At 37.6% G+C, this 24706-nt stretch overlaps 1 protein-coding gene across 2 annotated transcripts in view; it reads left to right on the top strand.

Annotated features, from left to right (window-relative positions):
• Positions 1-24706, top strand: part of PRDM5 (PR/SET domain 5) — a 185679-nt gene that overhangs the window by 83101 nt on the left and 77872 nt on the right. Inside the window, exons 4-10 of one of the 2 annotated variants that reach the window (XM_046655653.1) lie at positions 3469-3643; positions 6075-6249; positions 7720-7812; positions 8076-8197; positions 12076-12155; positions 16440-16524; positions 18059-18216. In XM_046655653.1, the coding sequence (XP_046511609.1) occupies positions 3469-3643; positions 6075-6249; positions 7720-7812; positions 8076-8197; positions 12076-12155; positions 16440-16524; positions 18059-18216 (888 nt within the window). The remainder of the gene's footprint in view (positions 1-3468; positions 3644-6074; positions 6250-7719; positions 7813-8075; positions 8198-12075; positions 12156-16439; positions 16525-18058; positions 18217-24706) is intronic. The other variant, XM_046655654.1, reaches the window with a different exon arrangement.

The raw sequence follows: 24706 nt of genomic DNA, 5'->3' as shown, positions 1-24706 counted from the left end.
CCTACTATAATCCTCCCAAGTCACCACTCTCTATGACCTCCCAGCTGTACATGAATAAAGGAAAATATCAGTAAACTTTCTACTACTAATTGCTTTTCTTCTGTAGACACAAGCAGTTTTGTATTCTTTTACTATTCATTGTCTGTAAAATACTGAGCAACTTTAATGAGTATGTGTTATGCTGTGAGTGATACGCGGTCCCTGGGAGTCCCAAAGCCTGTGCTCTTAGTTGCCATACCATACCTCTTCCTGGTATCAGGAAACACGCTTTATTTATTGTTTATTCCCTTTTACTGCACAAGTAGTAATGCATGTTAATTCTAGAAAAATTGTAACATAGACTAGCCGAAGACGACTATGCAAAATACTTGCAATTCCCTCTACTTAGAAACAAGCTATATCAACACTTTTGTGTTGTGTGTGTGTGTGTGTATATATATAGTGTTTTTCTATAAAAATGACATTTGATAAATCTTTTAAAACGAATTGTTAGACCTTTAATTTTTTTCAACTTACATTGTTTAGCATTTAGACTGTTGCAACTTTTTGATATTACAAACAGTTTACAGTAGAAATAATTAGCTGAAAATGACACATAAATAAAATAAAGCAAAATGAAATAATACTAAAAAACACAAAAAAATTAGAACAATGGACAGTAATGCAAGAGATGAATAACAGTTGTAAAATTGCTCACTCTGTGTTGTATCCCGATTACCAATACCAGGAACACCAATGGCTGAGGAATATTTGCTTTTGAACAGACGTGACATTGAACACTTTCTTTCAGCTAAGGTGTTTTCAGCAAGTTCATCGCCTGGAGCTGGCGACAGGAACGATAAACAGGACCCCAGCCCCGAGGCCAGGCCGAGTCCCAGGAAGGCAGCTAATCCCTGAAATGTAAATACAACGAGTGAGTCTGTTGGGGAGTAAGCGTGTCCAGGGGAGCAAGATACAAACCAAGTGACTGGAAGTGATAGCTGGAATAAGAAGTAGGTTTCAGGATCAGAATATTAAAACCGTTCTCAAAGCTGGAGCACAAGGTCACAGCCAGGCTAATGACAACAGGGGCTTGATGCTGAGTCCCAGAGTGTTGGGTCAACACTCTGTAGATCCTTCTTGCCAAAGAGCAGGAGACTGGGCCTGGGATGAGCCTACAAATGGGGAAAATCACCCCACAGAGCTGGAGAGACTAGGAATTTGGTAGGTCCTGACAATCTGAGGTTTGTAAGGAGAGTTGTTGTGACTATATGAGTGAAGTCTTGGCAAGGAAGCAGTGGAAGAGGATACTTCTTAAGACTATTGTGGTAGCAAATGAAAAGGAAGAGATGCTTGGTTTGGGCTGTGGTAGGAATGATATGTAGAAAGATATCTAGATCTCTCCATTAAATAAATAGATTGGAGGAATGCCTGTAATAACTTTCCTCTTATCACATATTTGACATGCAGATAGAACATGATCCTTGGAGCCTGTAATGCTGCCATTACTTTTATTAAAGTTTTAACTGGTATATTGAAATGTTCTTTTATTGCGGAGCCCTAAACAGGCATGCGGTGTCTTATGAGTGCAGTCTAAGTTAACGTTACTGTGTGTTAAAATTAAAAATTATCATCTTTTCTTGATGCTGTGAAGGCCATCACAAAATTAATGACTAATATGCTAGAAAGACATTTCAATTAACTTTCTTGGATATTGATCAGATAAGCACTAAGATTTACGATGGGATTCTGAAGTCTTCGTTAGATGAGTCCTTTGTTGTTTTGGGTAACCTTAGCAAGTGGTTTCCAAACCCTGGAAAGTACCACTTCTGAGTTAATTTAAAGAGACGTCTCTTTTGCTGAGTGTTATATTTTTGTTTGTTTTTGTTGCACTAGGAATAACATTTGTATAGACGTTAATTCAGTGTTCTTAATTAGAAATTAGAAATAACTTTTTATGTTTCTGGGGGTATGAAATTCAAAAACTTACAAGAATGCTCTACATATTATAGAAACTTCTTTAATTAACTGTAGCTAATTGTTAGATTTGCTCCAGTGCTTTGAACTTTTGAATCGAGCCTCCCTTGCATAGTATTTGAAGAATACAGTCATCATTTCTGTCTTTTCCATGGAATTTTCTAATATATATTGTTTTTAAAATTACAAAGTAATCTGTTTATTGTAAAAAAAAAAAAGGCAACCCTAAAGTAAAACAATATTGAATATAGACTACCCCTCTCCCAGCCTCAAAATGATAACTGTATCAAGCTTGTTGCACAGTTTTCCAATTTTTCGTGGGGGTTCTGCTTGTGTATCCCTCCATATATGTTCATTACACACTCCCTTCCTCCACTCTCCCTTCTCCTCTCTCTCAGCCTTCCTCCTCCTCCAGTTCTGTGTCCTCCTCCTTAACGTAATGCTGTGATGTTACTGCCAAGGGAGAGAAGGCTTTGTTCTGTGTTCTGTGCTTTACTGAGTTTCCCTCCTGGTGAAGCTTATTGTCCCCATCCTTTCTTCCCCTTGCCCACCGCGAAGGTTCAATAAATTCAGGCTGTGCTTTGCTTCTCTTTATCCTCAGCAGCCAAAGTAGGAGCCGTCCCAGAACAAATCTTCAACTCTGTAAATGACAGCAATTCTGGGTGTTTCTCTTGGGGACGGCCAGTTCTGGCTCCCCTGGTGATTGGCCCCAGGCCCAGAGGGCCTTTTCTCCCCGTTGATTCCAAGTGTGAAGTTTCTCTGGGGTTTCCTTGGGAAGAACGTTCTTTGCAACATTCCTCTCTGTATCCGTTATGGGTTGAGATTTCTTCTGCATTAGTTATCTGTCATTTCAACCCTGTCTAATTTCTGTCTTCTAGAATTTTCTTTAAAAATTCGGTATGTTGGTGGTGGACCGTGTTTTCTTTTTTCTTTATTCTGTCACTTTAGTGGGATTTAGAGGTGAGGTGCACAGGATGACTTAGTGAATGTTTTGAACCTCCCAGAGGGGCTAGGGTTTTCTCTGTTTTTGGTCTGGTTCTTTGGAAATTCTTTCAGGGTTCGTTTGCAGTTCCTCTGGTTTGTGTTGTAACTTGGAAGTTTTTTGTCTTCCAGTTTTGCATTTAATATTAATCATAACGAAATCATTGCTCTCTGTCTAGGTGTGGAATGACACCATTACTTAACAAGCTTCACCTGCATTTATGGGACTCCACAAGGTGTTACTGCCTATGGCCAATTAATGGTGCAAGATTCACTTTTAAAAATTTAAATAATTATCCTTATTTCATTTAATATGTGTGAATGTCACTGTCTCTATATAGTATATATTTGCATTTTATTTGCTAGTTGATTGATATTGTCACTTTTCAGTGTCCAGATCAATTGGAGATATACGAAACATAATAATAAGTTTTTATGGGCACATGGTACTCGATGTGTCTTGAAATGATTTCTTAATTACTATCAGTAACAAATGAGTGGTTCAGCTTTTTTTTTTTAATTTTGTCTCAGGAAGGAGAAAACATTTTCTATTTGGCAATTGAAGATATAGAAACAGATACAGAGCTTCTGATTGGCTACCTGGACAGCGACATGGAGGCTGACGAGGAAGAGCAGCAAATTATGACAATGATCAAAGAAGGGGAAGTTAAACATTCTAAAGGACAGTCAACAGCTGGCAGAAAAGGTATTCCCTCCAATTGGTGATGGAGAGAACGAGAGTTGTAGGAGAAATGTAGTTTGAACTGTGGTTGAATTACCGTTGCATTACAATAGGATATTCTCAAAATAAAGTTAGTTTTTGTCAAAACTTCTCTCAGAGGGTATCCGGCTGTGTGCTTGTTCTTTCTTTCAGGAGGAGGAGAGTGCTGGGCGTGGGTGATGGCCCTCTAGGACGGCCAGGGTCAGGGCAGCTCCTGGCTCTTGTTGGTCTGGTGCACTGGCATGGCTAGGAGTGAGGGCTTTTGTGCTCTAGCCCTAACTGTCGCTCGTCAGTCTTGTAACTGGGAAAGTTCCTGACTCTGAGACTGACTTTCTCGTCTGCACGTGGGGAAAGGCCAGTGCAGAGGTGTGCAGAGGGCCTGCTGGTCCTGCGGGATTATTCCTGGGCCTTGCTGTTGTGTGAGGTCCTTTGAGAATCGGGAGCTTCTGGAACTCTCTTTCCATTCTTATCACTGAGGCCTGCAGGATTGCTAGTTGTTCTAGTTGGGTGACCAAAAACTTGTGATGACTGTAGGTCAGACCTGCTTAAATCAGTCCTTCAACCCAGGAGGTATCTGTCACTTATTTGCTGGAGAAGAATCAATTATTATTGGGCCTGGTTTCTGTTATGTTGTGTTTTACTCCTGATGGGGTTTCAGGGAAGTATGAGTGATGTTGTAAGTATTCACATTTTGTAATAGGCTGATACTTACTATAGAGTATCTTTCCATTTTGTTTCGCAAAGCCACTTCAGAAGTGACGCTCGTTTCTTTAGTTGCTCTGGCAGTAATGTCTTTCATATGAATTTTCTATTCTAACTGTGTGTCATTGGCTGAGACAGTAAGAGCATTCCCAGCATTGTGAGCTTGTGCTTCTGTTTCTTTATTTTATTTGGATTATTTAAGGGGAAAATGAGGACAGGCTGTCTGTTCCGTCTTTCAAATATGAGTAATGCTGTTTGGAACATCAGATTTTGGGTGGTAGGAATTACTTCCGTATTATTCTGTGGGGGGTTTTTTTGGTATTTGTTTTTCTCAACTTCCCCGGGACATGTTGTTATTATGTCCACTATTTTAACTTAGAAAGTCTCCTATTTACCTATTACTGCCCTGATTTTTCTTTAGTTAACAAAGTAGCAATTTCTATTATTTTTGTAAAAAGAATCAACGGAAACTTAAACAGATTTTTAAAACATATGAATCAGGTACTTACATTGTTGGTATTTTTATTTTAGAATTCAGTTTTGTTTATGAAAGAAACCCCCCCCCCAAACAACAAAAACCCCAAAACAAAAACAACCAAATGACCAGCAAAAGAAACAAAAAAATCCACCCAAATGTCTGGCAATGGACAGTTTAGTTAAATAAGTTATGGTACCTTAAGTTTAAAAAAAAAAATTTGGAGGCCAGCCCAGTGGCTGCGTGGTTAAAAAGTTCTGTGTGCTCTGCTTCGGCAGTGCAGGTTTGCTGGTTCGGATCCCAATGTGGACCTACTCTACTCATCAGCTGTGCTGTGAGGACGTCCCACATACAAAGTAGAGGAGGATTGGCACAGATGTTAGCTCAGGGCTAATCTTCCTCAAGCAAAGAAAGAGGAGGATTGGCAGCAGATGTTAGCTCAGGGTGAATGTTCCTTACAAAAAAAAATTGACTTGAGAAAATGTTAAAAGGAAAAAAAGAGTAAGACACAAAATTGCATAAGAAGTATGATCATAAATGTAGCTATTCTTAGACGTGCATAAAATATGACTGCAGATAAGACGAGTCAGACTTGGAAGTATATTACGGCGGCTATCTCTTCATTATGGGGTTATTGGTGATTTTTATGTTCTACATTTCCTAAATCTAATCTCATTTGATAATTAGACAAAATATGTAATTTAAATACTGCGCTTTGAGAAATTTGGGTGGAGCTGTGACAGTCCATATGGTACTGGCAAGCCAGTGAGACAGGGGAACCCCACGGCACCTGCTCTTCTTATGACCATGGGCTTTCTTCACATACATGTGAGATTCCCCTTGGTAATTCCACATACTTCACCTCGGTTGGATTTTTCTCTTCGTGCAGCTAAAAGTGAACTCAAGATGACCCATTTCAGGAAAAGCCTTTGCTTTCCAATTCAACATCTGTAATAACTCTTTGATGTTAAAAGTTAACATTACAGAGGAAATTAAAAATTGACTTTGATTTTGTATTAATTTGGTGAAACACAAGTGAAATGATTTAAAAAATAATGTATTTCTAGTAACACAGCCTATTATTTTTCATGGACAATGCTATTAATATTCATGGGGATAAGAATTTACTAATCTGATATCATTAAACACAATTACTTTTGATTTTAAAGTGAGGGCAAAACTGAGCAGTCTTTGGCTCTTAATTTTTGTCTTAAAATCTGTTTCCTTATAAATGTGCAGATCATTTTGGCTGTAAAGAGGACTATGCCTGTCCCCAGTGTGAATCGAGTTTTACCAGTGAGGAAATTCTTGCTGAGCATCTTCAGACATTGCACCAGAAACCCACAGAGGAGAAAGAATTTAAGTGCAAGAACTGTGGGAAGAAATTTCCAGTTAAGCAGGCTTTGCAGAGACAGTGCGTACATTAACGACTATCTTTAAAATGATAAGCTAACACGTTGCTTACCTCTTCCATTTGTTTTGTCCTCCAGTTTCTAACCTGTGTGTGTGTGTGATGGAGAGAGAGGGAGGGAGGAAGAGATTAATCACGCCCCGTGTTGTCATTGTCGTTAACTGATCTTTTCTTAGTATAGTATGTTGATTTTTGAAACATTCTGGTGATGAAACTTAACAAGTAAACATTATTTATGCTAATCAGTCTTTGTCCATTTAATAACTTGCTGTCAAATATCAAGCTCAGTGGTTTCCTAATCTGAAATTCAAATATGCATGATTTAGCTGGTGCTTTGAGGTGACAGATCAAGTTTCAGTTGTCTGCATTCAATATCCCCTCTGAAAGCAGTAAAGGAAAAGTTTAAGAAGGGAGAGAGTTCAGATTATAAAGAACAACAGGGACATTTTGGGAAGCACTGTTTATTTCACAGCAACCTTGGAGGACTAATTTAAAGATGGATGGGTACAGGCTGTGAGGATAAGATGAATTAAATGACCTTGCACATTGCTCTGCACCCTTTATTATCTTAACTATTTATATTAATAACATATAAAATTATTCTTTTACTTAAGTATTTTACAGTATCATGAATTATGGAAAGTAAGAAAGTAGATACATATATTTAAAATTTTTATTTTTAACAAAATGTCATCTTGCATATAAGCAAAACATTTTTAACGTAGGTTTAATGTTTCATTTTCTTATTCATTAAGTTAGATTCTGAAATATGCTACATTTCATATTAAGATTCTTTCCCTATTTTATATGCATCCACTTTTGCTTATGAAATATGAGATGAAACATTTGTGTTCAAAACTTAAACCTAAAAATTAAAACTTTTATGATAGCAAGAGATTTAACATTTGGAAATTCAGTTATAGGCTCTTTAAAAAAAAAACAAGAAAAGGCTATGTACTTTTTTTCTTTTGGTGAGGAAGATGGGCCCTGAGCTAACATCTGTTGCCAATCCTCCTCTTTTTGCTTGAGGAAGATTGTCCCTGAGCTAACATCTGTGCCAATCTTCCTCTATTTTGTATGTGGCATGCCGCCACAGCATGGCTTGATGAGAGGTGTGTAAGTCCACGCCTGAGATCCGAACCCATGAACCCTGGGCCACTGAAGTGGAGCGAGGGAACTTAACCACTACACCACCTAGTCAGCCCTGAGGCTATGTACTTTTTAATGAATGGACTTTAAAATCTCATTCTGATCAACTTTTATTCAATTTAGGATTAGTTATTTCATGCAAAAGATACTTTTGCTGAGCTGAGTCTTAGAATTAAATTCGGTATTACTAAAAAATTAAAAGAACAAAAGACAGAATGAAAAGATCATGACCATGACTCTATTGAAAGTAAAGGTATTTTCCTAAGTTTTTGTCTTAGACTTCCAGTTCTCGTTTCCTTTTTCTTTTTCTCCATTTCCCTTCAGTGTTCTTCAGTGCACAGCAAAAGGCAGTCTGAAGGATTCTTCACGAAGTTTTCAGTGCCCTGTTTGCAATTCTCCCTTCAGTTCAGCATCGAGGTTTTGTGTCTGAGTCATCCGATGGCTGTTATGCAGCTCTGGGTCATTTTTGGCGTGCATGCGTTCATGCTTCTTAGTGCCTTAGTGTCTCACATGGCTACAGAATTGAACTGCTTTCCTTCCTACCTGCCTAGGTCATGCATGAAATGACGCTGACACGCTACTAGGGGGCATGCAGGGCAAACGCTGTCGTGAGGGCAGCATTCCGTAGGTGTGTCTTCACCATTTCTTCTCCCTCTTCCCCTTTCCTGCTTGTCTTGTAGTTTTGAGCAGCACCAGGAGACTTGCCGTGGCGATGCCAGGTTCGTGTGCAAAGCCGACAGTTGTGGAAAGAGGCTGAAGAGCAAGGATGCCCTGAGAAGACACCAGGAAAACGTCCACACTGGTGAGAAGGCACGGGGAGGCGTTTTTAAAGGAGCTTCCTTTTCTCAGGCTGAATGATCTGGTTTTAATTCTCACTCTTGAGGAGAGAGCTTGCTTTTCCGTTGTATCTCACCCAGATGTGGAGCTCTGGCAGTGGGTCTTTTCTTTCACTGGACGTTATTTCTTTTTCACGTTGATTTCAGCAGTGTTCGTCATTTTTGCTCTCTCTGAATTAATCATAAACGGAAACCTGAGCTGGACTTAGTTGTGTTTGGTAGTCAGGTGCGTTAAGAATTAATATTTTTAAATAATAATCTTAATGTTTCAGCATATGACATTTCTCTTTTAGTGGCTGTATTTTAAAACTATTAACTGATGTCCTCCTACCTTAATATTTTTACCATAAAATTCTATTTTTTTAAATGCTGATATTTCTCCTATATTTGGGAAAATTCCTGACTGCATTTTGACACGAGAATTGAACATGTTTAGATTAATAAAACAGATACTATTTGAATTCCCTCTAATGGATAGCTAAACAATAAAACAAATTTTGACCGTCACTTAGATTTCGTCTGCTTAGCACATGGTAAATATATTTTCGTTCTGGGATTCGGTCTACTGCGCTGAGTTGAACAGATGGCTGTATTGTCAGAGTTAACTTCTTGCCTCCTCCATGTCTTCTCCATAAGAGAGGCCGAGGTTCCCGGAACTCCTCTGTGTGTACTCTTCTCATGTGTTTACTTTTGCCCTTGGATTCTGGGAGGTGGTGGAAGTGTGTCTCTGGATATGAGGAAAGTGGATTCCTTTTCTCCCATCTTGTTTATTCTCACATTCAGGAGTAAAGGATAATCGGTACTCAGCTTCCGCATCCTGTTCTCTCATTGTCCAGAAAGCATCTCCTTTATGGTAAAGCTATAGAGGCTGGTATGAGATGACTGCTGGCTCCAACTTTGTACCATTGGTTTGGGCTGCACATTCAGTGTGAGCTGGATATGAAAGCTCTGCATGGCAGGAAGTATGGCCTGCGAGATACAGCCTCAGGATGGTGTGCATTACTAGGACTTTGCAGGGTTCTGATTCTTTCTTTCCTTTTGAAGAATAAATGGCTGATTTAGGGAAGATCTCATTTTTCTGAATTCGTTATACTTAGGCCTCCCTATGGTTGCAAAAGGCAAGCATAACTTTCTGATAGACCTGTCTTCATAGTTTTGTTTTGTTTTGTTTTTTACGAAGAGCCATTATGTTTAAAATACTGTTCTTAATTTTCTCCATCTTTGTCTGCAATGTATTATAACAAATCTTTCATGTCATTTTTTAAAGTCAACTTTGCTGAACTAAGTGAAAAACCAGATGCACACTGAAACTCTGGAAACTTGCTTTCTTCTTATTGGGCATGTGGTCTTCAGGCTGTGCTTAAGTATCATGACTTTGAGGCTTCTTGTAATTGGCCTTAGATATTATAATATTGCTGATTCTGGAAATTCATGGTGATGTTCTAGGAAATAATTTATGAAAGGAAGTTTTTGATTTTTCTATGTTGTGGATCATATAAAACGTGAAACTTCCTTTATTTCAGCCAGAGGTCAACCCTACATACCTTTTGCCGGGATTGGTACACAGTCTGTCACTCATTCATAGCTTCTCTCTTGCTTCTCCCCTTCCCCCTGTGAGCTACACAGACTTTTAGGGAGAGAATATTTCATGTTCAGAAGAGTGAGAACAGCAGTGTTCACACGTATGGTTGTAGAATCCTTTTCTGTAGAAAGGCGGAAGTATTCAGGGAAAGAGAAGATCTTGCAGTTTTTACCACTGATGATGACAAATGTTCCTTGTTAGGTGATATGAATTGAAGATGCTGAGAAGAGAGAAGATGAACTTTTAAATTTGGATCACATTTTTCCATACAAACTGTAACATGTGGTGGGTAGGTTCTCAGAGCAGGCCCTAGAAGCATAGTTAACCCACATTGTGCTGAACTCAACAGTTATGCTTAAGGGCTTACGTATCCAGTACAGTTGTATTAATTTCTCATGCATCTCCTACCTTTGTAAGTAATGTGTTCCTGAATATTTTTGAAAGTTGAATCTGCAAGTCAAATATCAGACTTACCTGAATGTAAGAAAACTAAAATGGTATAAAGTCTGTTTATGGCTTTGTTGGTGCTGTTGTCCTTGAACCTAGGGAAGCTGGTAGGGTGGCGAGAACCTTCATAGTTACCCAGGAGGAAACAGAGACTGCAGTGGTTAACTTTCTTAACCTACTTCCATCTTTCTCTCTTGCTTAGATTCTGTGGATGCTGACCAAGAGTTTTCGTATTGATGGCAGATTACATTTGTCTGTGTTCTCAGGCAAACAGTCTTAAACTTTTCTCTCATTTCTTCTCAAAGGAGATAGGATTCCAGTTCTAGGATAAAGAATAGAAGACGTGAGGAGAGAAAAGGTTGAAGGGTTTGGTGTATTGCCTGTGATGCCGCTGAAGGAGCAGTGGCAGGGGGGCGGGGATGAAGTGAGAGGGGTGGTGGGGAAATCTCTCTCTCTTCTCTCTCTCTCAGGCTCTGACCTACCTGGGGGCAAAGGAGAGGCTCTGGTCTCAAGAAGCAGCAGGTTTGCGGGATAAGCTAGGATGATAAAGGATTATGGATTGAAGGCGGGACATCCCAGCCAGTGGGAGCTGGAAAAGACGGAATATTCTCTTTCTGTGGCTCTTCATCTATAATAGATATGTATAGGAAATTGGTGACCGAATACTTGGTGTCGTCCAATGTTCACTTTGCTTGGGAGAATTTTCTCCTCTGGTAGCTATTTACTTGTCAATCACCAAGAAAAATTTTCTTGGCTATAATATTTAGCATGTTAAAAAAGTGCATTAATAAAATAAATATCTTAAATAATATGATGAAAATTTCTGTTTTCCTTTTTCTAAAAGTGTTTCTTTCATAAACACAGTCCTAAAATAAGATCAAATCGTTTTTATTGTTTCTGACTTGTTTTGGATTTGCTTCAAACAAATAGATAAGTGGGGGAGTGGATGGAATAGCCGTGGATTAATGATTGCTGGGGCCAGGTAGCAGGGATGCGGGGGCTCATTATACTGCTTGTTTACTTTCTGTATGTTTGAAATCGGTCAATTCAAAGTTGAAAAAACCATTCTGTGGTTATTTATGGTAATGCAGATGATAGTGTTGTGACATCACACTTGAAAAAAATGTTTTTATTGAGTCTTTCATTCTGTAACCGCTGTGAAATTTAAAAAACGAAATGAACTACTATAAATGTAATCACTAAGTAAGCCGACCAAATCTGGCTTTGTTTTGATTTGTTTAATGCTATGAATCCAATATAATGTTTTATTGTACTTGATTTCACTTTTTTTCCATTTTCCATTTTTAACGTTAATGTGATAAAGCATATGCTCATAGATTTTGCAAGAGTCTAGTACTGGAAAGAATAATCTATGAATTCCACCTTAAAAAACTCAGCTGATTAAATTAAATATTCTGTTAAAATTTAAAGGCAGTAGCAAAATCAGCTTATGAATTAAGAAATCCAGTTTTTGCTTTTATAAACACATTTGCTTAATTTTAATTTTGATTTGAATTTTTTGAGGAAGTGTGGTTTTCTCTTTTAACACTAAATTAGTACACGGAAAGGTGAAAGGCCTATTTTATACATGGAGAAGTGTTATATCAAGCTGAATATTTCTCAAATTTAAAAAGAGAGGGTTCAAAATATAACATTCTTTTCCTGAGTTCATTGAACTGAAAATTTTAGAACTCTAAATTATGAAGATGAAATAAATACCTGTTTAGAAATTATATATCACCTTAGAAACACTGTATCTGATGTTCCTCTTAATATCCTCATTTGAGACATGATGGTATTTTGTTTCTATTTTAGGAGATCCTAAGAAAAAGCTCATATGTTCAGTGTGCAATAAAAAGTGTTCTTCAACATCAAGCCTACAGGAACATAGAAAGGTCAGTAGGATAAAGATTAGTGCTCATCAGTGCATAACATATGATCCTTTAGTCATTTATAGTGTCTGCCATGTAAACTTATAGTTGATTTTTTCATATCATAAAGAGAGAACTTTGTCATTAATTTAAATACTAATATATTGTAATACGCAAGGCTGATATGCAGAAAAGTAAACTCTTGTGAAAGAATATTTTGAATTGCTTATTCAGAATTACTAGAAATATTTCTCCATTGGAAAGTGTCATATCTAACCGAGTCCTTCACTATAACATCTCACCCTGGTTTTAGGCTTTATCAGTTGCTGTTTGCTTAGGAAATACCATATATTTGAGGAAACCATAAATTTTAGTATATTTGTAATATGCTCTGCAGTGGCATTTAGCTGTTAAAATGGATATATGTTATAGTTAAGTCTGGCAAAACAAAGAGAAGAACTCCATTATTTTGAAGAGCTAAGGATAATGTAAGAGTATGTCAAACTGTTTTCAGGAGACACAAATGATTATTTTGGGAGAAAATAAATTTAATACATTTTGTAATAAGTATAAAACTTGCTAAGATGATTTTAATGTGAAAAATTAGTCTGAACTATAAATGGCAGTTATTAACCCTAACAACATTATCAGCTAGTTAATACAATTTGTAGTGGAATAGAATTAAAAAGAATTTAGATTTTTGTTTGTATCATGGCAGAGTCCAAAAAAATTCATATTATATTATTTCAACAAAGATATAAGTGATTATTTCCTAATTTCATGTATTGTTTTGTTCAGAATATTTAGGAGCACATAATATTTTCTTTTTAGTGATTTAATACCAAAAAAGAGGGGAAATGGTACTAGTGATGGTACTTTTGTTGAGGTTTGTAAAATAAATTTTGTCTCTTTATTTGTATATAGATGTATTCCAGAGTAGCTTCACAGCCCTGAAAATTCATGTGATATTCAATCCAGTAGCTCCAACCATGCACTGCGGGTTTAATGTATAACGTATCAGATAGTTAAATTGTTAAGATGCCTGAGGTTATGTCCTATACGTTGAGTGATTTTGATCCTTAGGGGGAAATAATGGAACATGCACTGGACTGAGAGTCCGAACAGTAGATGTCTTCTCCTTTTGTGATTAACGCTCCATGTAACATGGGGCCTCTGGTTTCTCATTTATGAAACGTGACATTGACCTGATCAGTGTTTTTTTAAATTTCTTCTCTAAGTGCCATGAAACTCCTTTTTTTTTTTGCTGGTTTCCCTGCCATGCTAACCTTCTTTTGCGTCCTTCCAGTGGCAGTGTCTGTGCTGCAGAAGGCAGCATGGAAACTACTTGTAAAAGAAATTTTGCACAGAACTCCAGACAGATGCTTCTTTTAGGTCTCTTTCTCTCTTCCCATCACCCTATGGCTTCCGAAGCAGAACCCTAGTCTGAGACAAAAAGACTAAGTCCAGTAGAATAGATATTTTCTAGATATCCTGTTTTATAATTCTATGATTTATTTCCCTGACCTATTTAAATGTTAAGAGGTTGAAATTTAAGATATTTTACCATATTTGAGATTTTACCCAATAGAGTGTTTTAGCAAAGTTTGTCATGGGGTATATTTCTGAGAATGTCCTCTTTTCCTTTTGTTTTCTTTATAAGAACTTTTTTCCCAAGCAATATCTCAGCACATGTAAATCCTGCTTGGTGGTGATGGAACACAGCACCTAAGTTGTCTCTACAGAATGTTAGTAACATGTTAGCCCAATGCAGCACTCCCTATGTTACAGTGTAGATCCTCTAACTTAGCCTTTCTGAATCCAATCCATAGCCAGCTTTTAACTGACTCCATTTTTTTTTTTTTTTTTTTGGCTGAGGAAGATTGTCCCTGAGCTAAATCTTTGCCAGTCTTCTATTTTGTGTGTGGGATGCCACTGCAGCATGTCTTGATGAATGGTGTGTAGCTCCTCACCTGGGATCCAAACCCGTGAACCCTGGGCTGCCAAAGTGGAGCGCACACAAACTTAACCACTATGCCACCGGGCTGGCCCCTACTACTGACTCCATTTTTGACTCTATGGCAAATGTCTAATAGAGTTTGGTTGCAGTATTTCACCTTGCCAGTAGATGGTGCTTTATGAATATGCCAAATTACATTATAGTCTAGTAGAGTGTTTTACATTATTATATACTATCCTATATTACAATAAGATATATTATGATCCTTCTTGAAAATTACTTTATTTGAGACTTCAAATTGTAAATTATTATCTTCCATATCAATTTGGAAAGCTAGACATTATACAAAATGTGCTTACTTAGCATTTGGCATAAACAAATAGCATTACCTGTCATTTCACTTTACATCTGATTAGTTCATTAAGCCTTTTTAGGAGTTTTGAAAATAGCTTTGGTCTGAATTTTCCGCTATAAATAAAATAGTCAGTGAAGAAATAGTTTCATGTACAATAAATGCCCTATTTATAATTTGGGAAATGTCAATTCAATTCAACCTTTAAAAATGTTTCATGTTTCGGAATTCATGAGAGTTAAGAAGTGAACAGATATGAGTATTATTTTGCAGTATGTTATTTAACAATTGCCATTTTATTTGTGGACTAATAACTTTAAAAATTTTATAAACTAATAAACATTTAACATTAAAATGAAAATGAACTAAGTATGTTTTCATTTATGTATGGCTCAGAAGGCATATCATCTTTTTTAGAGTATCTTGTTATTATAAAAGTTACGTGTTACAGAAACAGAGATTAAGAATATAACTCTGTTCTTGCTATCTTTAAATAAACATTGCACATTATGTCATTGCTCCTTAAACAAAGATGTTCAACCGAAGCTACTGTAAGGGTCTTTGATGATTGAAGAGACTGCCTTTAAAATGTCTCAGGCTGAAAGGTTTTCTTCAATACTATTCGGTACTTGTGCAGATCCCACACTGCTTTCTGGGGGGCTGTAGAACTCTCCGGACTCCATATAGCCCCTGATCAAAATTAGACGCCACTGCATGTAAGCAGGGGTAGAAGTCAGACTCCAGTGGAATGATGTCTTTCTGCTGCTGCCTGGTTTCCCTGCCTTCCCTCTTGTCACAGGGAAAAGTTTACTTAGTCACCAAGGGTCAGATCTGACAGGCGCAGAAGGCAGTGGGCAGCTGCAGACCTGCTATGTGGTTGGCATAGACTGCAGATCCGGGATCTGTTAGCCTTGCCCCAGCTTTTGTTCCCCTCCTCACCCCCCCTGCCTTGAGTTCTTCCATGGCCACTTAGATCAAGGGAACCATGTAACGGGACAGCCCAGTCTTCCACCCCTTCTCCTTTGCTGTACCAGTTTAGGGCCTTCTGCCTTGATCCCTCGGTGTCCTTACTCTGGAGTGGCTCTGCAGGGCTAACCGTGGGGTCTGGGCTTCCTGCAGAATGGCTTTTGCTTGTCTGGGGTTTAGTATGTGAGCTCTACCTTTAATGAGGTTGAAACAAAAACGTGACTTCACCAAAACCATTTTTGAATCTTCAGCAAAACAGTGTGATGCTCTTGTTCATTGGGATGCTTAACATTTTAATACAAACTTTCATGCGATATACTCCTCTTAGAACTCTGTGTGTTGTTTCTGGTAATAAACTGAGGATATCCTTTTCGTACCACCTATCCAACTTCTCTGATTTAGTATCTGAGAAGGAAAGAACTAAACTTAATGTTCAATTGTAATATTTATATTAGCCAATTGTTTGCTAAGGTTATGCCCCACCCCCTACTTATTATGCATTTTGATCGTTTCTATTTATTGTGGTCCTCCACATATCATGCGAGAGTTTTACTGTGAGCTAAATGTTTTTTAGAATCATGTATCTTCTTGTCTTTCATGGTAGTTAATGTTTTGTTCTGTACTACATACATTTAAGTTTAAAATACTGTTTATTGTAAAGGGAATTTTATTACTTGCAGGTTACATATTTCCAAGTTAAATTTATGCATGACAAATTTGTTGAAAGAGTTAATATATACTGGGTATAATTTCTTACAGAGAGTGTAAATCAAATATGCACTAAATAATTCAGCTGTATTACATATTTAGATAGTGTGCAATCTTATTTTCTTTTAATGATATGTTTTTACTAGGTAACTTATGTTCATTGCATTTTTAATTTATATAGGATAGCATAAACAAATTAGGGCTGAATTATAATACTTAGTTTGAATATTGCATAGCAACTACCCACATGTTTATGCTTTTGCTTGAGCTCCATACAATTTATTTGGCCTTAACAGTTGATTTAACTCTTTTAAACCTTTTGCAGATTCATGAGATATTTGATTGTCAAGAATGTATGAAGAAATTTATTTCAGCTAATCAGCTAAAACGTCATATGATCACCCACTCAGGTAAAATAGATATTTTTTTCATTTATATTGAAATCACTACAAAAGATCCACTTTGTCATTTTCGGGAGATCTGAGAGTGGTCATCAGGAGACCTGACTGTTAGTTCCAGCTCGGCCATTAACCAGCCATGTGATTTTGAACACGTTTACTTAACTTCTCTAGAGCTCAATGTTTTTATAAAGGTTGGACTAAATATCTTGAAGATCTTCTAAGTCACCATTTAATTGGTTACCTGCTCCTCTTAAGCCTCAGTTTCTGTATTCTTCATTTGTGAAATGGGATTTGTGAATGGGATACTGGTTCTTGCCTTTCAAAATTGCTGTGAAGCTTAAATGAGAACATTTACTGTGCGAGTATAGTGTCTGATGTTTAGGAGAGACTCAACAGTTATAGTTCCTACATTTCTAGATACTTTTACATTCTGACTAAGGTACTAATAAACGTTAGTGAGAAATTTATAAATACCTTTTGAGTACATAAATTTTTTTAAATTTTTTAATATTTTTGGTGAGGAAGATTGGCCCTGAGCTAACATCTGTTGCCAATCTTCCTCTTTTTGCTGAGGAAGATTGTGGCTGAGCTAACATCTGTGCCAGTCTTCCTCTACTTTGTATGTGGGATGCTGCCACAGTGTGGCTTGATGAGCGGTGTGTAGGTTTGTGCCTGGGCTCAGAACCCGTGAACTCTGGGCTGTGAAAGCAGAGCATGCAAACTTAAGCACTATGCCGAAGGGTCACCCCCTACATTTTGAGAATATAAATTATTAAAGCCATAGTTTTATTTGAAGCAAGTTTGAGTAACAGTTATGTTATACAGATTTTTTTTTTTAAGAAAAACTGCTCTGAAAATAATTTTTCCTTTATGAAGTGTCTTTCTAGAGTTTAGGATATCTATAATTTGGAGGCCATTGAAGTCAGGAAGGTTTTGAATAGCCACTTTGTTTGGAGACGTATATAGAGATTTTAACAAATGAAAATACAAGATCAAAAACTGGTGGCCTTCAGATATACTTTGTTTGAAACAAACTATATTTTTTTATCTGGTTGTCAAAATTACATGAATATGGTATAAATATGGATCTTACACAACCATCTAAGTGTGTGGTTTCTGCTGGGACTCAGAAGCTCTGCCCAGATGGCTCTACTTGGCTGGGCAGGAGGCAGATTTGTCGTTCAACTCCATCGCTGTCAGGCCTGTCAGCATTCAGAGTTGTAACCCTGTTTTAAACCCACATCTATCAGGAGATTTTTCATCTGGAAGTAGGATTTCTTCCTTGAATTTAAACTTCATCTTTGTATCTAAGCTACTTTATGCATTTAGTTTACAAAGTGGGTCTATAGAAGAAACAGCTCACATTTCTTTTGTGAATAGGCTCACGTCTCACTGAGATGGTTTGGGCAGTAGATTCTCTTTCAGTTGTTTGGCTCATGTTTTAGTTGATTTATCCATAAGAAGTAATATAAGGTAAGGCTGTTTCCCTTTTTATCCTTTACCTTTATGTAGATATGAGATTGTCTCCACTCATTTTCCACAGAAAAACGACCCTATAATTGTGAGATTTGTAATAAGTCTTTCAAGAGGCTTGATCAAGTGGGTGCCCACAAAGTAATACACAGTGAAGATAAACCTTACAAATGCAAGCTTTGTGGAAAGGGATTTGCCCACAGAAATGTTTACAAGAATCACAAGAAGGTAATAGCTTATTAATATTGTTATTTTATTTTTTTCTGATTTGTTGAAATGATTTCCATGTTTATCTTTTAAAGAAGTTTTTGTATATCTGAGGCGTGCTGTCTCTACATGTGGAGTAATTAGAGAAGATCTTGCTTTCACCTGCTGACCCCTCACTCAGGCCATAACCCCTTGTGGCCTTGTTTCTGTCTTCCGTTCTCTATTGAAACTGTTCTCACATGCAAAGTGTCATCCAGCGTTTCTAATGTTGTACTAATTGCAAAGTCTTTATTCGCTTCCTTCTTTCTATAGAGTTTGACACCCTTGTCCATGTTACCTTTTTAAAATCCTCTTCCTCTTTGCTATCGTTGTGGTCTACTCTGCTAGTTCTTCTGCTAAGTTCTCTGGACACTTCTTTGGTCTTCCCTCCCCGAGGGCTTTATCCTGGATGCTCTTCTCTGTTGTCTGTGTCAATACCTCTGTGACTTCTGCTGTCAGCTCTATACTGATGAATTCCAAATGATCTATTTTTTTAATCCCAAGCTTCAGACCCACATTTATCACTGCTTGTTTGATACGTAACTGGGCATCTTTTTGACCTAATGAATTGAACATGTCCCAAGATGACTAGTTCATTCTTTTTGCCTCAGATAACCTCTCTTTTGGAGTTTCCTATTTCTGTTAATGACAAAAGCATATAATTATCTCTATCTCTTTCTTTATTTACTCTTAGCCTCTTATTAAAGTTAGAAATCAATTCTTAAAGAATCTACCCTCTACATTGTCTCATCACCTTCACAATCATCCACTCCTTTACTGTTCCAACTTCCTGGCTGTTGCTCATCTTCATCACTTCAATATCCATCTAATTAGCCTTCTTGTTACTTATCACTTCCTGCTACAATCCATCAATCTATCAGATAGATCTCCCCAACACACAACTCCGATCTATCACTCTTGTACTCTAGTATTATGAATAGATTATTCAATGCCTTGTAAGTTATAGTATATACACCTTACCCTTCATTCAGACTTGTCTACACCATGACCTCCACTTGATTTTCCAGCTTTTTATCCTACTGTCCTCTGCATTAGCTGTTCCTAAAACATCTGGACTTCTGCCTTTGCTCAGCACGACCTCTGTAACTTCCCCTCCCTCCTGTCCAACAGGACTCCTTTCAAGTTAGAGTCTCTTAGCTTCCTGTTGATTTTGTTTTCATTTCCTACACTTTACCTTTACTCGAGTTTTTGTTTCAGAATATGTGAGTTTGATCTTGTCTGCTTAGTATAGATAATAAATAATGTTTGAATGAAATTCAGAAAATTTCCGCAAAGATATTCATCATCTTAGAAATGTGTTAAAATGTATTTGTGATGTGATAAATATTTACTTAGAAATTTTCAGTTGATATATATTAGCATCCTATTAAGTAACACATATATAATATCTTTTAAAATAACTTGTTACTTATTTTTTCACTTTCAATATTCCGTTGGAGTTATATTTATTTCAGTATTTATTGGGACTTTTCAAAGACATCATTTTATTTCTTTTGAGATCATTTAAAAAGTTATGATATCAATTTCAGCTTCAGTCAAAGAAGAAACAAAAAGGGCACATTTACCAGAGGATAAACAGGGTTGATTGATAGCATGCCACATCGTCTCTTCCTAATTTCTTGCTGACTGCCCTTGTGTTTAACTGAAGCATTATAGGTTCAGGGGCAGGACCACATTTGTTACTGCTGCTGTGGAAATATATGACTATAAAAATTATCTGGTTAGTTTCCTGCTCAGTCTCTGGAACCCTCTTGGCTCCTTTCTTTGATGAAACTGATCTACCCACATTTACAAGTTTTTCACAGTTTGGCTTATGTTGTATGCCATATGGGAATTTGGCACAGGATCTTTGCACCATCTCTCATAATTTCAGCCATAAATCATATGAAAGTAATAGTGATGTCTTGGGAAGGATAGAAACAATGATGCCTATAATTTCAAAAGTGGAAAGCATGCTGAATCCTTCTGTCTTAGACAAATGCGCTTCTCACTGTGTTATGATCCTAGTGTGTGTTTCATATGGTTCTGTGGAAATGTCTGAAACAATCTCCAAGAGTCATGTGGAAACAGAAAATCAACTTTTTCTGCCATCATTATTCATTAATGGCCAGTCTGGAAACTGAAAAATGAGCATATGCAAGGAAAGTAGAAAAAAACCATTGAGAGTCAGACTGATCTTCATCATGCAGCATGACCAAAGGTGGTTGTTTTAAATAAATTAATTATTCTTTTGGTTTTTTGATTATGTGACCTATGTGTTTTTATTACACTTTTTTAATTTTGGGGTCACTTTTGCTCTTTTAACATTTAGATTTCCTTGGAAGGTAGTATTATCTTTCCTTGTGATTATGACAATGTATAGTGAAATTTTGAAGGAGTGATTTCTGTTTCTAAAACTTAATTAGGTGCTAAAGGTCAATACAAAATTTCCAATTTGTTTAGCCATTTTGCCTAGCAAACAAGTTATCCACTACAGGAGCTAGTATAGTTGCTATGAGTTGTTACACATGAGTAATAAAAGTTAGGACGCCTACTTTTATGCAGAAGATTCTGCTTTATGGTTCCTGTGTTGCATCTGAAAGCTGTGCCTTTGTGAGTGAAGCTACAAGTGTCTGTTATCTGGACAGTTTGTGAAGGGATGTGGTTGCTGTTTCCATGTATTCATAGCGCTTCATTGCCCTACAGAGCAAGGGCCATCATAGAGGCAGAACTTTTAAATTAATGGTCAGTCAGCTGGCCTTAAAGGTCATGTGTTCGAAGCAGTGTTTGTTAGAAGCATCCTTGATTAGAAATATGAGAGGCCATCTTTTAGCAGTGTGGTAGAGGGGAAAGCTCCCTCTGAGTGGGAAGCTAGTTGCTTCCTTTGAAGGAAGACTTCTGAATGTCCATGATTATTCCTTCTCTTAGCAAATTCCCTTCGCCCTGATCAGGGTATACTTACGGTTGTGGGCCTTCAGTCATTGGCTCGATGGGGTTATGGCTTTGCGCTAATGGAGGTGTGGCTTTCAAGCAATGGAAAGGCTGGGCTTGCCTCTGCAAGGCTATTGTTCTGCAAGAACATCACCGAAATTCTAAAATCTCAACTTCTCTGTGTGGAATGAGCTACCTTTTCCTGTACTGAGCTGATTTCTTTGATATCTCTCCAGTTTCCACTCATTTTTCTGAGAAGGCCTTTTAAGGAAGCCAGTTGTTAAGCTGATAGTGATCCACAGGCCTTGTAAACAGCCAGATGACACACACTTTATTCAGCTTTAGGTTTATTATATGACCCAATGGGACAGAAATATGCTTATGTTATGCAGACTTGAGACTTTAATAATAAAACTCTTTTTTTAAAAAAAGAATAGTTTCACCACATCTATCTCTGGAATATTTTCTCCAAATTTATTTTATCTCTAGTTATGACCCTTGAATTTTAGGATGGTTTTCTTGCTTTGCACATGACCCCAAGAAGAAATACTCTTTCCAGTAATACTGTTATTATGAAGCAATATATATTACTGATAGTCAAGGTTATCATTTTTAATTGTGAATGGCCCTGGTGAAAATTTTATTCGGCTCTCATGAAATTAACATTTGGTTTATGTGCCTAGAAATGTGCTAATTTGGTAATTATTGTATAAAAATTATGCTAAAAGCCTTCTGAAGTATTTTTGAAGCATTTCATTAAGTGTTATAAATAGTGTAACAAATTTTCTTACCTATTTTCTACATCTGCAACAGTAATCAGACTTAGTGCATAAAAAGATTTGGTGCATAAAAAGATACGTTTCGTAGGACTAGTTCATTTGTTATGTCGGCAGATGTTGGTGTCATCAGGGACTTGGCATTTAACTGGGGTGTATTCTACAGCTCGAGGATAATGCAGTTAATAAGTCAGTGAAATATTTGGCACCTTTTAGAGATGATAAATTGAAGGCTAAGTCACCTTTAAAAAAGCTTAATTTTATCTGGCACTTATAAAATATATCTGGGAAACAGAAGTCCTCTATCCACAACACGCAAGCGTTTTACTCCCACCTGACTTAACCGAGCTGGCGTCTCAGACTCTTTCTGTGGGTTCAGTGCGTGGGTTCTCTGCTGAGAGTTTCACAAGTCCTGCCGTCACAGCTCAGTATTTATCCACCTGGCTCAGCGCTAACAGCTTGATGCTAGAAATAATGCTGTGGACTTCAGGCCTGTGTCTAGATGTGGTGGCTTTGGTTTGGTTGACATATGTGTAAGGTGTTAAGTTCTCCCAAGTTCTTTCATAGTCAAGCTACTAAGCTGTATCCACAAGTTGTTTTGTCCTAGATTTGGAAAAAGAGAAAGCATAGGTTAGGGTGGGATATAATATTTTTGGAAGACTAAAGCAACCCTATGTTCCAACCTGGATGCTCTACAAATGACAGAGGTTCTTTCTTTGTATAATAATATTGTCTACTCAGTGTAGAAAATTCAAACATCAAAGGAAGGTATATAAAAGAGAGCAAGGGGCCAGTCTGGTGGGGCAGTGATTAAGTTTGCATGTTCTGCTTTGGTGGCCTGGGGTTCGCCGGTTCGGATCCCGGGTGCGGACCTATTCACTGCTTGTCAAGCCATGCTGTGGCAGGAGTCCCACATATAAAGTAGAGGAAGATGGGCACGGATGTTAGCTGAGGGCCAGTCTTCCTCAGCAAAAAGAGGAGGATTGGCGGCAGATGTTAGCTCAGGGCTAATCTTCCTCAAAAAAAATGACAGCAAAAATTCTGTCAAATACCACTCTCCACTTTATTATGAAAACCCTTCTCAGCGTTTTGTAGAACATCTTCCTAGACCCCATTCTATGTGGGTATATGTATGTGGCATTAGTGATATTCTATATGTAACGTTTTACATTCTGCTTTTGACACTCAAAATGTTATGGAGGATTTTTCATATCAAGGAAGATAAATATGTAACATACACTTTAATTTAGTTAACCAGCTTTCTGTCTATTAATGTGCATTTAGGAGTTTTCCTCTTTAAAATAAATTTTTGTTTGTGTAAGAATTTGTCAGATATGTTTCTGTAAAGGGAATGGGTTAGTCAACAGGTATGCACATTTGTTGTTTTGGTACATAGAGCCACACTGCCACTCAGAAAAGTGACATTTCCGATGACAGGATATGAGATTGCCTGTTCTTACCCTTTAGTTAACACTGAACAATATCTGTTTTCTTCGCCTTTGCCAATCTGATAGACCACAGATAGTATTTTGTTGTTGATTTTTTATTCTTTCATTGTCTTCATGGCTTTAAATATCAATGCCACATATGATCTCACATCTGCAAATTTTATATCCTATAATCCAGACTCAAAATACTCACCTGGCTACTTGCACCTTTTAATAGTCATTTAAACTCATCCAAAAATCGAACCGCTTATCTTTCATCCAAACTTGTTTCCTACCTGCTCTTTTGTGTATTAGTTGATGGCTAATCCATCCCACCATTGCTCAGGTTACAACCTTGGAGGCTTGCTTGCTTCCTCCTTTCTCTTTGCATGCTGCATCCGCGTCCCTCTGCAGGCCTGCTCCCTCCAGTGCTGTATCCGGAAGCCTGCTCCTTCTCCACATCTGTGACGACTGCCCTGGTATAGGCCTCAGTCATGTCTTCCTTGGCTGGTTGCTATTGCTTCTCTGGTTTTTCTGCTTTCCCTTGTCCCGCTACATACTCTTCTCTGCACTGCCACTCTAGCATCCTCTTAAATGTCGGGTGAATCATGCCGCTCATCTGCTCAAACCCATTAGAGATTTTACATCTCTCCCAGTAAATGACAAAATTCGTGCAGTGGCCTACAGGCCCTGCATGATTTGCTTCTCTCCCCAGAGTTCTCCCATTTCAGTGACCTCATCTCGCTGCTTCTCTGCCTCTTCCACTCGGCTCCAGCCGCGCTGGTCACCATGGTGTTTCCTGCCTAGACCACCCAGAAAGAGACCCACCCTTGTTGCCTCACTTCCATCACGTCTTCTCTCAAATGTCACCTTCTCTGGTAGAATGTCCTTGACTTGTTTAAAATTGCTACCGCGTTCTTTGTAAAAGTTGCTATTCTCTTTCCCTGCTTTATTTTTCTCCACAGCATGTGTCTTGTATTTTACCACTTGTGAATTGTCCTTCTCTCCCTGCTAGTAGAGCTCTGTGATGGAGGGACTTTGTCCTTTTTTAATTTTTTTCCATTGCTCTATCCCCAGCATCTAAAATTGAACTGACACTTGGCGGCTTCAAGTGCATAGCATAGACTTGGCACAAAATAAATAATGAAATTTTAAGAGAGCTACTTAGAGGAGGGTCCTTTTGCCCATTTTCTTTTCTTATTGATGTACTCAAACTCTTTATATTAGCAATATTAAACTCTTGTTTTATGTTGCAAATATTTTCTTTATTTGTCACCAAACATTTTTGCCCTGCAGTTTTTAATTTAATTCTTTCTCTCATCTGAATTTCTGGGTTAC

The sequence above is a fragment of the Equus quagga genome, chromosome 3 (genome assembly GCF_021613505.1).
Source record: "Equus quagga isolate Etosha38 chromosome 3, UCLA_HA_Equagga_1.0, whole genome shotgun sequence".
NCBI classification, from domain to species: Eukaryota; Metazoa; Chordata; class Mammalia; order Perissodactyla; family Equidae; genus Equus; species Equus quagga.
Note: the sequence above shows the minus strand (reverse complement) of the source record. Positions and strands in the feature narration are given on the sequence as shown.